The sequence below is a fragment of the Girardinichthys multiradiatus genome, chromosome 12 (genome assembly GCF_021462225.1).
Source record: "Girardinichthys multiradiatus isolate DD_20200921_A chromosome 12, DD_fGirMul_XY1, whole genome shotgun sequence".
Classification (NCBI taxonomy): Eukaryota; Metazoa; Chordata; class Actinopteri; order Cyprinodontiformes; family Goodeidae; genus Girardinichthys; species Girardinichthys multiradiatus.
Window position 1 is genome coordinate 42,414,474 of NC_061805.1, and position 13,332 is coordinate 42,427,805.

General features: G+C 38.0%; 1 protein-coding gene across 1 annotated transcript in view; it reads left to right on the forward strand.

Moving 5' to 3' along the window:
- Positions 1 to 12,187: 12,187 nt before the first annotated feature.
- Positions 12,188 to 13,332, forward strand: part of LOC124877947 (neurogenic locus notch homolog protein 1-like) — a 53,135-nt gene continuing 51,990 nt past the window's right edge. Inside the window, exons 1-2 of the mRNA XM_047381604.1 lie at positions 12,188 to 12,436; positions 13,081 to 13,162. Of these exons, the coding sequence (XP_047237560.1) occupies positions 12,376 to 12,436; positions 13,081 to 13,162 (143 nt within the window). The 5' untranslated portion in view covers positions 12,188 to 12,375. The remainder of the gene's footprint in view (positions 12,437 to 13,080; positions 13,163 to 13,332) is intronic.

Here is a 13,332-nt window from a genome sequence, read left to right on the forward strand (position 1 = left end):
CACTTTAAAGGTACATATTGTCAAGATATATGATAAAAGCACACAGAAAACATGTGCCAAACTATTCAGCCCCCAAAATAATTTGTGTTTGAGTATGAATAATTTGTGGACCTGCCTTTTGCAGCAAATAATGCAGAAAGTCTGCTAAGTGCCATAAGGTTGGCAGAAGTAGTCACTGAGATGTGTGCCTTCAGTCTGCTGTCTTAGTCTCATATTTCTAGAGGATTCCAACAGGTTTCCCACAATGTTTACTTTACAATTTGAGCCCTCCACCTTTCCTTAGGTTTTGAGCAATTTCCTTTTCCCTTGCAATTATAAATGTTCCCACACCATAATGCTGCCAGCACCTTCCATAAGTTGTTCATCTAACAGCAATGAACTCAACAATGGTGTCTTGTGAGACAGTTATAATAATGTCCACTTATCTTTGTATTCCATGGATTATTAACATTTTGTCTTTGAGTTGTTTTAAAATTACCTAAAACGAACTAGCTGAGTGTTCCACCACTCTGTGGACTTACTTATCTTTCTGCAAACTCATGGAAATATGATATCTTTCTACTACAGATTTTAACTTTAAAATATCCAAACTATCCCTTTAATGGACCAAAAGTTCAATAGTAGTCTTCTCTACACAGCAACTGCCTCTTCCACATTTTGTTCCTGCACCTCCTATTTGCTTCTAGTAAATTAGAAATGGTCTGCCTTATATTTTCTTTATGTAATAACTTTCTTCTGACTATTCTTCCATTCGCCCCATCCTATAGGTGCCCTATGGACAGATAATCATGTATCTGAAGAAGCTCCATCAGCATTGTTTTTGGCCTCTAAGTTGCTTCTCTGGTGAACAGTGTGTTGCCCTTTAAATGTATCCTGCTATACAACTGTCCCTTGGGAACTTAGATGGCATAATCTTTCCATTCTCTAATAAGATATTTAATGATTCTCTACTCTATAGCTAACTCTACAGATGAGGCAGGTATTTTTAGATCAAAATGTTACATATAAAACATCTTACTGACATCTGCTACAGTCTTGTATGCTTACTAGTCATAACCACATTACAGCCATTCTATATATTTTAACCTTTTATTTCTTTCTGAAAAGAATTTCCTGATCTACGGTATACTAAAATGTGTATTTTGTAGCAATGATTGTAGAAACTGTGGTTGTTATTTTTGTATATATTATTGTAGTTGTGCTGATAAAGCTCCATCCCAAATTTTTTTTTCTATATATCACAGAAAAAACGGAAAATAATTAGTTGCTTGTATAAAACCAGACTGTAAAAAATGTTAAATTAAGGTTTTTATTGTTGACTCAAGAAACAGAAAGGTTAGACTGTTCAAGTCAATCGAGTAACATTTATTATTTTAGTTAAATTAGCGTAAAAGAAAATTACTAGATTGGTTGAAAGTAAAGGCATGGAGTAAGCTTTACAGAAGAAAACTGCAGAGCTTCACTAATGTGTTCAGGCCACTGGTTTGCAAGTCAAGAACTTGCAAGTAAATATTAAGTTTTATTTACTTTCCTCTATTTTAAGGCCTGACTTTCTGAAAATTTAACATTCTTTCACAAATAAAGCTCATAAATATCCTAAACAGGAAAACAGACATAGAACAACTACAATCCTAATCTGAAATGGATATCTTTTCAAATGTATTGTTTATTATCCAAGCTGAATGTTTTTTGAGTTTTTAACAGCAATAAAGAAATGTCCTTGCTGTTTCTTTGCTTGGCTTGGACTGTATTTAAGTCTAACTGACTTGCATGGGTGTGAGGTGGGGGAACATGCCCAGATTCGTCCATTATACGTCACATCTGCCGCTGCCATCTGCTAGAAGGTGGCCACCCACGCTCCTCTCAAACAGAGAGCCATTTATGCAAAGCAGTATTAACTTTTTAAACTCTTGGCATTAACAGTGAATTCATGTCTACAGTCAATCCAGCCAGTTTAATTTATGTCTCTGGCAGCTGTCAGGATCCTGGATGTTCAAATGCAACCATGAATCCTCTTGATGAAATGCATGATTGTTTTTTGTGTTAAGTTAAGCACTTTCTGACACTAAACTGTCATGCAAGCGATTTTGGAAGGATGCACTCAGACTGTCATATTTAATAAATTACAGAATTATTAAGAAGTTCATTTTTTTCAGTAACTGGATTCACTAAGCGAAACACATTATATAGATTAATTACACACAGACTGATGTTTTCAGGCCTTTATTTCTGTTATGATGATTTCTGTCTTACAGCTAATGAATATTTTACATTTCTTAGAAGAATAGAATTTTACATTAGACCAATAAAAACATTTTTAATACAGAAATGTGGGCTTAATGTGAAGTATGATTAATATCTGCTTACAGGTTATTTTAAAAATGTACTCTTAATCTGACAAATGAGCCTCATCAGCACACATATTCTAATTTATTAAATATAACTGTACTGTTACTTTTAGCTGTTTGACATAATCAAACCTAGAGTTAAGATCCTATGTGTCTGATAGTAGACTAAACGTATGTTGGTTCCACCAGGATTGGTTGTTTGACTGAATTAAAGAGTTTTGTGTGAGCAGGACTTATCAGCAGTCACCGGCAACTTTCACACAGCACTTTCAAGCTTGACCTGAGATGACATACCCTCACATAGATGTAATAAAAGCGTCAAAGCAGCACTGGGGGTTGAAATTAAAGCACTGCTGTTAGGTCTCTGAACTAATAAGGGAGGAGGTCACAGTGCTGAGTTGGTGAGTAGGGTTGAAGTGTTCCTGTTGTCACTTGCTGGTTCCGTCTTATTTATGTAACCTTACTGCATGTAACCTTCAGTAGAATGCAGTCAGAGCATTTTCAGTTTGGAGAAGTATGGGAAAACGAACAAGCCAAGCCCATTTGTCTGCAAATCTTTTTCCATCAAAAGAGCTTAATGCTTACAAATCTGTTTCACTTTGATTGTGTTGCAATAGACAGCTTCCACTATAAATAACCAAGGAAGTATTTGTAATGTCCTGCCTGTAGCAAACAGTGATTTAGTATGGGATGTTGTGTGGAGTAGTGAAAGAGTGGGTAGCCCATAAGGAAGTTCAGCCATGCAGCGTTTGCCTGCCAACCTTAGAGGTTTTGCTACATGTCTCTCTTCTCTGCCCATTTCCTGCATAAAAAAGTGAAAAAAGCCATTTGTGCCACAAAGCCACAAATGGTGACTTACTATAAAATTCACAATCAAGTTTTTACTGATTAAACATTTTTGAGTTTTGAGTTGTCTTATATCACTGCTTAGGCTTATCATTAGCTTGATTTTTAATGTTGAGACATAAACTTATACTCAAAGCAAAGCCCCCTTTAAAAATCTGAACTATTCCTTTACTTGAATTTGGAGACTGACATATTTAAAAGTGTGAGTTCTTTTAGAAATTCACAGACTTTGATATGATAATTAGAACGTAAATCAAATAGACTTGTGTAGATTTTTTTGGTTTTATTTGCCAGACAGAGTTGATGACTGCAGACCTAAAGCCTAATCTATGAAAGGCAATCACAGGTAAAATCCAAAACATATGAACAGAGTAGTTTGACAGTACCGCTCTCACTTTGCCTCCTGTGATCCAACTTTTGTCAAACAGAAAAATGAGAAATTATGGCTTTGGACAGGCAAGAATCAAAATGCTTCTCACATGATTACATATGGATCAGGATGAGGGCCACAACATCATCAGTCAGATTATGGCGTGCCTCTTTTGATTTCATCCAACACTAAACAGATGCTTGTTTTTTTTCATGGTAATAAAGTGGAACAAGTCCTTCCATCTGTGCTGTACCAGTCGGAGGGAAAGACCTCAACCCCCTGATTAACACAATGAGAAGGAAATCAACACAAATCCTGTTTACTCTCCACATCACAATGTGATGCAATAAACACATTTCCCCCATTTTCCCACAGTAAACAGAAGCACAATAGTGAGATATGTTTGTATAATACAGCTTTTCTAAAGCATGAAAAACTTAGGGGTAAGTTTGAGCGTTATAAATAACAGCAATATTTTAACTGTATTGTGGTGTAGTGTAGCTGTGGTGCCATTAGGTGAGACAATAGTGCACCTTTAAGATGATACTGCAGCAAGTGTCTATAATATTTATAAACAATTTCACTAAATGACCCTGATAAACAGCTGAGCTTGCACTCAGGTCAAACTCAGTGGGAAACTGCAATGTTGAACACATTGCGTGGGATCTCACACCATCTGTCTATTTTTGCTATTATGGTGGAAATATTTTTAAATATATAATTTGTAAAGCTTTAATGTTAAGTACTCATATTAACCAACCAAAGCTGATTATACACCAAACAACAATCTGCATAACAATGATCTGGTATTATGCTTCAGTCTGACTATAACTGTGTTGTTAGTGTGAGTTCCTTCAGTGTGATCTTCATTTTGGTGACTTTCTTTTATTCTCATGTCTTTTAGCGCTCCCTACATGCCTCTCCACATAGAGGTTCAGTCAGGTAAAAATGGAAAATACAAAATACTTAATGTATCAAAAGAAAGTTTCAAATATCAATGTCCAATCTTTTTTTTATTATCCCTGGGAAATAACGTGATTTAATTGCAGGTAAACACCAAAATTACCCTTGTTTAAATTATTAAACAAAAGATTTGTGTGTTCCAACTTAGGGAACAGTTAGGACACCCTACCCCCAAGTAACTACTGCAGCTTGGAAGACTTTAGTGAGACTTTTCATAGCTATCTACCAGTCTCTGACAGCAAGGTAAGTCTGAGGGGTTTGAGTTCTCCTTGTAAGTGTTTTTCCATTCTTCAATAAATCCATTCAAACCTATTCATGCTCTGCTCTGCATTTGAGTCCTTTTAAAAACACAAACATGACAGAAGGAACCAGTCACGTGGACTCAGCAGAGATTTTGTTCTGAAGAGCAGATGGACAATTTAAAGAGATGTTAATATGAGTACATCGACACAGTAGCCCAGCCTTGTTCAACTTTGAAAGGCTTTAGTGCAGCTACGAATTGTAAAATCTTATTGCGAGTGTGGGCTCCCTTTACTCTTTCCTTGGACGAACTGCTGGAAGAAGCTGAGTCGGATCACTATGCAGCATTCGCAGAGATACATGGCAGACCACTTCCGCCTCCAATGCAGTCTTTGTTCTGCTCATCCATCTACACTCCTATCCCTGAGGGTCTGGCTGATAACTGCTCCTTGCTCACCTCAACTTCCTCAGCTCGCCGCAACGTTGGCATAAGCTGACTGCTTCAGCTCCTGCCTCTAAAGGTCTTCCTGACGCTTTAGCCTCTTCCGCTGAGGGTCAGCTTGACACTTCAGCCTTAGTTTTCTCTGAGGGTCATTGTGATGCTGCAGCTTCAGCCACTTCCACTGAGGGCCAGCTAGACGCCTCAGCTTCAGCACCTGCTTCCACTGAGGCCCAGTCAGACACCTTAGCTTCAGCACCTCCTTCCACTGTTTGAGGATGAGCCGCCTCCTGTTCCTGAGTTCTGTGAGCAGTTCGAGGACAAGCCACCTCCTGCTCCCTCCGCGAGGGATTCGAGGACAAACCGTCTCTGTCTCTGTCTCCAGCACCTCGGCAAGGACTCCAACACAGATTATCTGGGCTCCAATGCAGATCATCAGGGTTACAACACAAACCATCTGGGCTCCAACACAGATCTTCTGGGCTCCAACGCAGATCTTCTGGGCTCCATCATGGGTTCCTCTGATGCTCCCCAAGAGTCCTCCGAGAGGTCCAGTACAGTTCTGCAGGACCTTGCCAAGGATTCTGGTGCTCCCAAGAATTGCTCCACTGTGGCTCCAAGGCTCCCGAGCTCTACCATGGCTCTAAGTTACCATTCATCCCTCTCAGTTGACCTCTTTACGGAGTTTGTTGTGGGATCTCTTGGTCTTTTAAGCCGCTGCATGGTCCTCCACGCTCCGCGGCCAGCTTCCTTGCAGCCAACCTCCAGATCAGGTTCCCCAAGGGTCCTCTACACTTCGCGGCAGATCTCGTGCTCTGCTCTGCATTTGAGTCATTTTAAAACACAACCTTAACAGGAACTTCATTTTTTTCTATTACATTTTGCAAAAAAAGAAAAAGTTATTTCCTTAGTTTTTGTGTTTATTCATTTTAGCTGAATTTGTATTAGTCTCTCTGGCAAGTGTTTTATCTGTAACCTCTTGAGAGCCTGACAACATGTCACTCAGATTCTCATCGTACAAATAACATCCTGGCAGCACTGGTAGCACTGTTACCTTGCAGCAAGAAGGTCCTGGGTTTCACTCCCTGCCGGGGGTCTTTCTTCATGAAGTTTGCATGTTCGCCCCATGCATGTGTGGGTTCTCTCCGGGTACTCCAGCTTCCTCCCACTGTTCAAAAACATGACTGTTAGGTTAATTAGTCTCTCTAAATTGCTCTTAGGTGTGAATGAGTGTGTGTGTGCATGGTTGTTTGTCCTGTGTGTGTCTGTGTTGCCCTGCAATGGACTGGTGACCTGTCCAGAGTCCAGGACTTCCCCGCGACCCACTATGGAAGAAGCGGTAGAAAATGACTGACTGACTGACATTTCAGCTATTGTAAAACTTAAACTGCAGATGTAAATCAGAATCAGAGTCAGCTTTATTTGCTGAGTTTGTGAAAACACAAAAAAGGAATTTGATTTTGGTTCCACCTTGCTCTCAAGGTATACATTTAAATATAAATACATAAAAATAATTGTTGAGAAATATTTTTGGTTGGTAAATATTTATGTATACAGTAATATATACAGTGTTTTTAAAAAAGATGAAGACAATGTTGACTTCGTTCTGGGCACTCTGACTGTTAAGTGTTCTTTAGAGCTATAGAACTGGTCTTTATGTCCTGGATGTGTGGGGTCTGCAGAGATTTTGGGTGCCCTTTTCCTGACCCTAGACCTATACAGTCCAGGATGGAGGAACGGTCAGCCCCAAGGATCCTTTCTAGATGCCATGAATGTGTTTTTTAAAGGACTCAAATGCAAAGCAGAGCATGAATCGGTTTGAATTGATTTAATTAAGAATGAAAAAGAAAAAAACTTACAAGGTGAACTCAAACAGCTCTGGAATCACGGAGCAACAAAGGTCTGGAGTTAACAGGCATGGGGCAGGCAAGAAAAAGGGTAGTAACAGGAGGAACCAGTGGAAACAAACACAGAAAACCAGAGAGTATTAATGATTAGGGAAGTGGAGAATGGACCAATGAACTGAGGGAGCTAATCAAGGAGAGAATTAGTTGCAGCTGGTTTGGGAGATAAAAGAGGCGATTGAAGGAGGGTGATTAATGAACACATATTAGCAGGGAGTTCAGGGAGGTAACAGAAAACAGAAATAAATAAAACTATGAGACTACCAAAAATGACATGAACAAGGAGAAAACAAGTTCTATAAGAAAACACAAACTAGAAACATCTAACCAGAAAACAACAGAATGAATCTAATAAACACAGGCAGATTCTGATACTAGGGACCTAATTGGTTGTCGCAAATTAGTACTGTAATTTTAGGGACATCCTAAAATGAAATATTTTCTCTGTAAAATTACATGTTAGTTTAGGAGTAATTTGGATTAGTTTATTACATTCTCCACATTTTAAAGTCAACACAGTCTTATGAATCTTCCTCTTGTCTCCAGAGGTGATCTCTGGAGTCAAGAGGCATGGAGTAGGCATGCTCCAAATTGCTATTAAGACAATGTCTTGCCCACAGCCAAAATTGAATAGATTAAAAATAATCTAAAAGGAAGAAACCATGAAAATCTTATAAAAATAAACTAAGACTTAAAGAAAAAGAAAACTATTAATTGTGGCTTATTGAACACAAGATATCTCCCTTCAAAGACTTTGTTAGTTAATGACTTGATTTGTGACAATCAGTTTGATTAGTCCCAGACCAATTAATAGCTCCAACTCTTTTGAATATTTAATCCTTAGTTTTCCTCATCCAAATTGCAAAGCACTAAAACCACTTCTGTTTGTTGTTTTGTACTGTCCACCAGGTCCTTATTCTCAATGTTTACATCAGTTCCCAGACTTCTTATCTGATTTAGTGTTAAATACAGATAAGGTCATTATAGCTGTGGGTTTTAACATTCATGTTGACACTGAAAGTGATAGCCTAAATATAGCATTTATTGCTATCTTAGGCTCAATTGGCTTTGCTCAAACATTAGCAAACCTACCCACCTTTGTCTTCATTCTCTGGACCTTTTGCTGACATATGGCATTGAGTATAAAGAAACAACAATATTTCCTCACAACCCTGTCCTGTCTGACCATTTTTAATAACCTTTGAGTTTAATTTAACTGAGTACTCCACACCTGAAAGAAAATGTCATTATAGTAGATCATTATCAAACAATGCTGTGATAGTCTTTCAAAAATCTGTTCCATTTTTAATTTCCCCATTATCACAGAAAAACACAGATGAGGGCAATAATTTTGTTTCTTTCCCTTCACAAATTGATTCTCTTGTTCATAGTGTTACTTCCTCACTGTGTGGTGCATTAGACAATGTAACCACCTTGAAAAAGAAGGTAATTATTCATTGGAGGCTGGATTCCTGGTTTAATTCAGCGGTGCTTCCTTTAAAGCACAATGTTAGAAATTTGGAGAGAAAATGGTGCTCTACACACCTAGAGGACTCTTACTTAATCTGGGAAAATAGTCTACTGTTGTATAAAAAGACACCTCGCCAAGCTAGAACAGCTTATTTCTCATCATTAATAGTTGAGAACAAGAATAATCCTAGGTTTCTCTTTAGCACAGTTGCTAAACTTACACAGAGTCATAGCTCTGTTGAGCCATCCATTCCCACAGCTCTCAGCAGTTATGATTTTATGGGATTCTTTTTAAATAAAATTGATTCTATTAAAAATAAAATCATCGGCATACTCCCGAATATGATTACTTCATCCTGACTAAGTGAGACAACATTGGAAGTAACTGTAGAAACTGATCTGTGTTTGGCCTGTTTTGATCCTGTGGCACTTCCTGAGTTATCAAACATATTAGCTTCTTCTAAACCTTCATCTTGTATGTTAGACCCAATCCCATTTGTAGGATTTCATTTTTTATCTCTGGAATATTCCCAAAATTAGAAATATCCTATCCAGTAGTAGAGTAACACTGAAAAACTAGTCCATGCATTAGTTACTTCATGGCTGGACTATTCTAATTCTTTACTATCAGGATGTCCACAAAATGTGGTTAAAGGCATTCAGCTGATCTGAAATGCTGCAGCAAAAGTTCTGATAAAAATTAAAAAGAGAGATCATATTTCCCCTATTTTAGCTTCCCTTCACTGGCTCCTTGTTAAATCCAGAACAGAATTTAAAATTCTCACATATAAATCCCTTAATGATCTAGCTCCATTATACATCAGAGATCTGATTGTTCCATACGTTCCTAACAGAGCACTTCGTCCTCAAACTGCAGGTTTACTGGTGGTTCCTAGAGCCTCTAGAAGTAGAATGGGAGACACATCCTTTAATTATCAGGCTCCTCTCCTGTGGAACCAGCTCCTAGTTTTAGTCCGTGAGGCAGACACCCTGTCTACTTTTAAGGCTTGGCTTAAAACTTTCCTTTTTGCTAAAGCTTATAGTTAGAGTGGCCTAGGTTATCCTGAGCTATCTCTGTAGTTATGCTGATATAGGCTTAGACCGCTGGAGGACTTAATGATCACTTTCACTCTCGCTGTTACATTCTCATACTACTCTCTAATTTTGCGTTATTTGCTGTTATTTCAGTTTTTAACTCTATGTTTTCTCTCAGGTTCTCTAGCTGTCTTTCTCTCCGAGAGGAAGCTTTTTAAGGAGCTCTTATCATTAATGTTGGAGTTTTCCTCTCTACTGTCGCTACATGCATGCTCAGTATAAGAGACTGCTGCAAAGTCGATGCAAACTACTGTCGCTACATGCTCATCCAGGAGGAGTGAATCCTGCAAGTCACTGACTTGATGCAATCTGCTGGGATTCATTAGATAGAAAACCTTTTAACCAATTTGAATAATAAACTGAATCTGATTGCACTGTTTGATAGTTAGGTTTAATTGGAATGTATTTACCTGACTTGAAATCTGTATGATTCGATTGAATTGACTTTGTAAAGTGCCTTGAGACGACATGTTGTGAATTGGCACTATATAAATAAAACTGAATTGAACTGAATATCAGACCGGTGAAGCCCTCACCAGATGACTTCTCTAACAGAATGAAAAGCTACATAACAGTATTATTAGTCTGTTTTGTTTATGACCGTTACCTTTGTGAGACTCCTCAGACTCTGTACACACACTACCTGATGGGAATGTGCTCCTGCTTGTGCTGACTCTGTAAACCTCCTGAGTAAAACTTGTTTTAGACACCGTCAGCATTTATTTATCAGTGTTAAAGATCCTAACTGCTGATAGGTTTTCCCTGCCAAAGCTTCTCCCAGCTTTGGCAGGGTGCATGTGAGAAGGACAGATAAATGTTTTCAAACACAAGATCATACAGGAATGTTACATGGATTCAAATCCAGTCAACATTGTCTTCTGTTTGCATATCTACCTATATAAATTCTGCTTTTCTCTTGTTATGTTAGTATTTTACCTATAAATAATCCACAAGGTTTTAGTAACCAAAGTTTAACTGATAAGTGTTGAATATGTCTGTATTATAATCTAATGAGAGTCATAACAAACTTAATTCTGTTATTTGTAGCAGTTGTCAGTTCCTGGAAGTTGTACGTTATATGCAGAGTAAAATAACTATGTGTAAGCTAAATATAGCTAACATCTCAAGGCCAATGAATAATGACAACCATTGGGACTGATGTTCCACAGGTCTCAGCTGACTCATAATATTTTATAAGGCTACAAAATCAGTTTGATAAGTTAAAAGGTTTTTATGAATATTGCGCAACTATTATCTCCAGACAATCAAGGTAATTTAGAAATTATATTTATATTATATTTAAAATAACCAATAAAGACTGATCAGTATTTCACAGTGCAGGTAACCTAAATATCAAAATTGATATTATTCCAATGCACTGGAATAATAGTGCAAAACTGGAAAATATTTTGAGTAAACTACTTTGTTTGCAGTTGCAACACACTGTTGCAACTGTCCCTTATGACCACAATGGTGAAGATGTGACAAATAAATAACAGCCAACTTAATGAATGCAGTAGAGAATATTTAATATGTCAGGTGTCCAGTTATTTTACACCAAATTGATCTCTAAAGGCTTAATCCAAGTTGCAGGATATGCTACATCTTCTCCCGTTTTTTGTGGGTTTTTTTTCCAGCATGCCACGGGACAAGAAAATGACAACAGACAGGGGTGTCTTTGTTATTAAATCTGTGTTCAGTATTACATTTGTTTCAGTCTTTTTTGGATCTTTTTTGCCATCTCGGGTTTATCCCTATGACAGGGTGTTTCTGTGTAAAACTTCTAATGGATTCTCATAATTTTCTAGAATAACAATATCAGTTTATGCATTTTTTATGTGATGGTATGTAATGATAATGTAATATGATTGTTTATGCAACAGACGTTCTTCAGTTAAATAGTTGAATAAGCCAATAATTTGAAAAAAGTGTGATGAAAAATGTGTTTTATTTGTTAATAAATTGCTGTTGCAACTGTCCCCATATATCCACGTTGCTTGCTTTACATCAGGCTTCTAAATGCTGCACTTGTATGGGTGTGTAGGGGACAGATGTGAGTTTACTATGTTAAAATATTGTCATTCAAATACAAATAGCCTGTGAGAAATTGAGGGAAAAGTAAAAACTGTTGCAACCGTCCCCACTCTCCCGTACATGTAAATAAGAGTAGATTTTAACTTTGATGTAAAATCTGGTAAGATCATGAATGCAAAGATAAATTTCTCCTTTATGCTTTTTACTGCTTTTTGTCATCTTGAATAAGTTGGCAGTTCGGTAGCATCCCGAGGAAAACCGATGTCGACGTTCCACAAGTGTCAGCTAATTAACCATTTACTACGTGGGAAAACCGCTGGGAGACACAGAAAACAAACTCCCTGCTATCTCTTCATCAAGCTGCACAGCTTGTGCCTGTCTGGGGAACAACTGTGTGATTGTTAGCTTGTCGGTGTGGAGGAAAAAACGCCCCTTCACAGCGGAGAGCAGCGGATGGAGACTTTCGTCCCTCAAATCATTTCAACTCGGGACTTGAAGTGACAACGTCTCATTCCCGGAGTCTGCTTCACGGTTTTAACTCCCTCTCTGTGGATCTACTCTTGGGTGAACTGAAAGGGTCTGTTTTTTCCCTGTCAAGGAGGATTCTACTATCGGATCTATGAAAAAACCCACGTGGATTTGTACAATCTTTTTAAACCAGAAGGAATGCATATTTTTTTGCTAGTGAAACTAACTTTCCTGTTGTCGCTGATAGGAGTAACACAAGGTGAGTGTCGGGGAGCTTTCTGTTCATTACCGCCACAAAATAAAAGAAAATGTACTTTTATAAAAACTTGGTGAATCTTAAGGTGTTTTTTTTTTTTTTTTTTACTTTTTTTGTCAACCTATGGAACTTTTTCCAACTTCCTCAACACACGCCTCAAATTCCTTAGTCAGCTGCCAATATTTATTCCTAAAGTTTTCTGAAATGTTTTATATGCTCTATCATAAATAACTCGTCTTTTCCTAAAATAACCTCTCCCGGATTAGTTTGCGCTCTTTTCTCTGCACAGGAAGCTGTTGCAGACTTATCCAGCAACTTTTTCTCTCTGGTGTGTGAATGTAAGCCTCTGCGGTTTGGATTTAGTGCTTTTTTGGAGATCGCACTGTTGTGTTACTTTCTAAATGTTGCATACTTTTCTTTATGCTGTTATGCTGCATATTAGAGCATGCTGATGGCAAACCACTGGCAAGTTAGTGGTAGCAAGAGTCGCAGGTGGACTTCACACTTAAGAGGCTTTACTTGTGTAATTTCTAATTCCTGTGTGAGAAGCACACTCTGCTCTCTTACCTCCAAAGTTTGCTAAAATAAACTTAGTTATTTTAGGATGTTTTGCAGAGTACACACGTGTTAAATTCTTGCTTTTGCAGGTCTAAGATGCTCCATGCCCACAGAGTCATGTTTGAACCAGGGGAGGTGTGAAGCAACTCCAGATGGCAATGGAGAATGCAAGTAAGTGTAACATCTGTTTCTGTCTTCTGAATCTGCAAGTTATGATGAGTGGAATGTGTGATTGTGGAGTCTGAACTGACTCAGAGATTTTGGGGTTTTGCATGTAAAGGAAATGAACCGGTGTGCACTCACACTGCTGGAGCTATTTCTGGGTGGCAAATGGTCAGAGG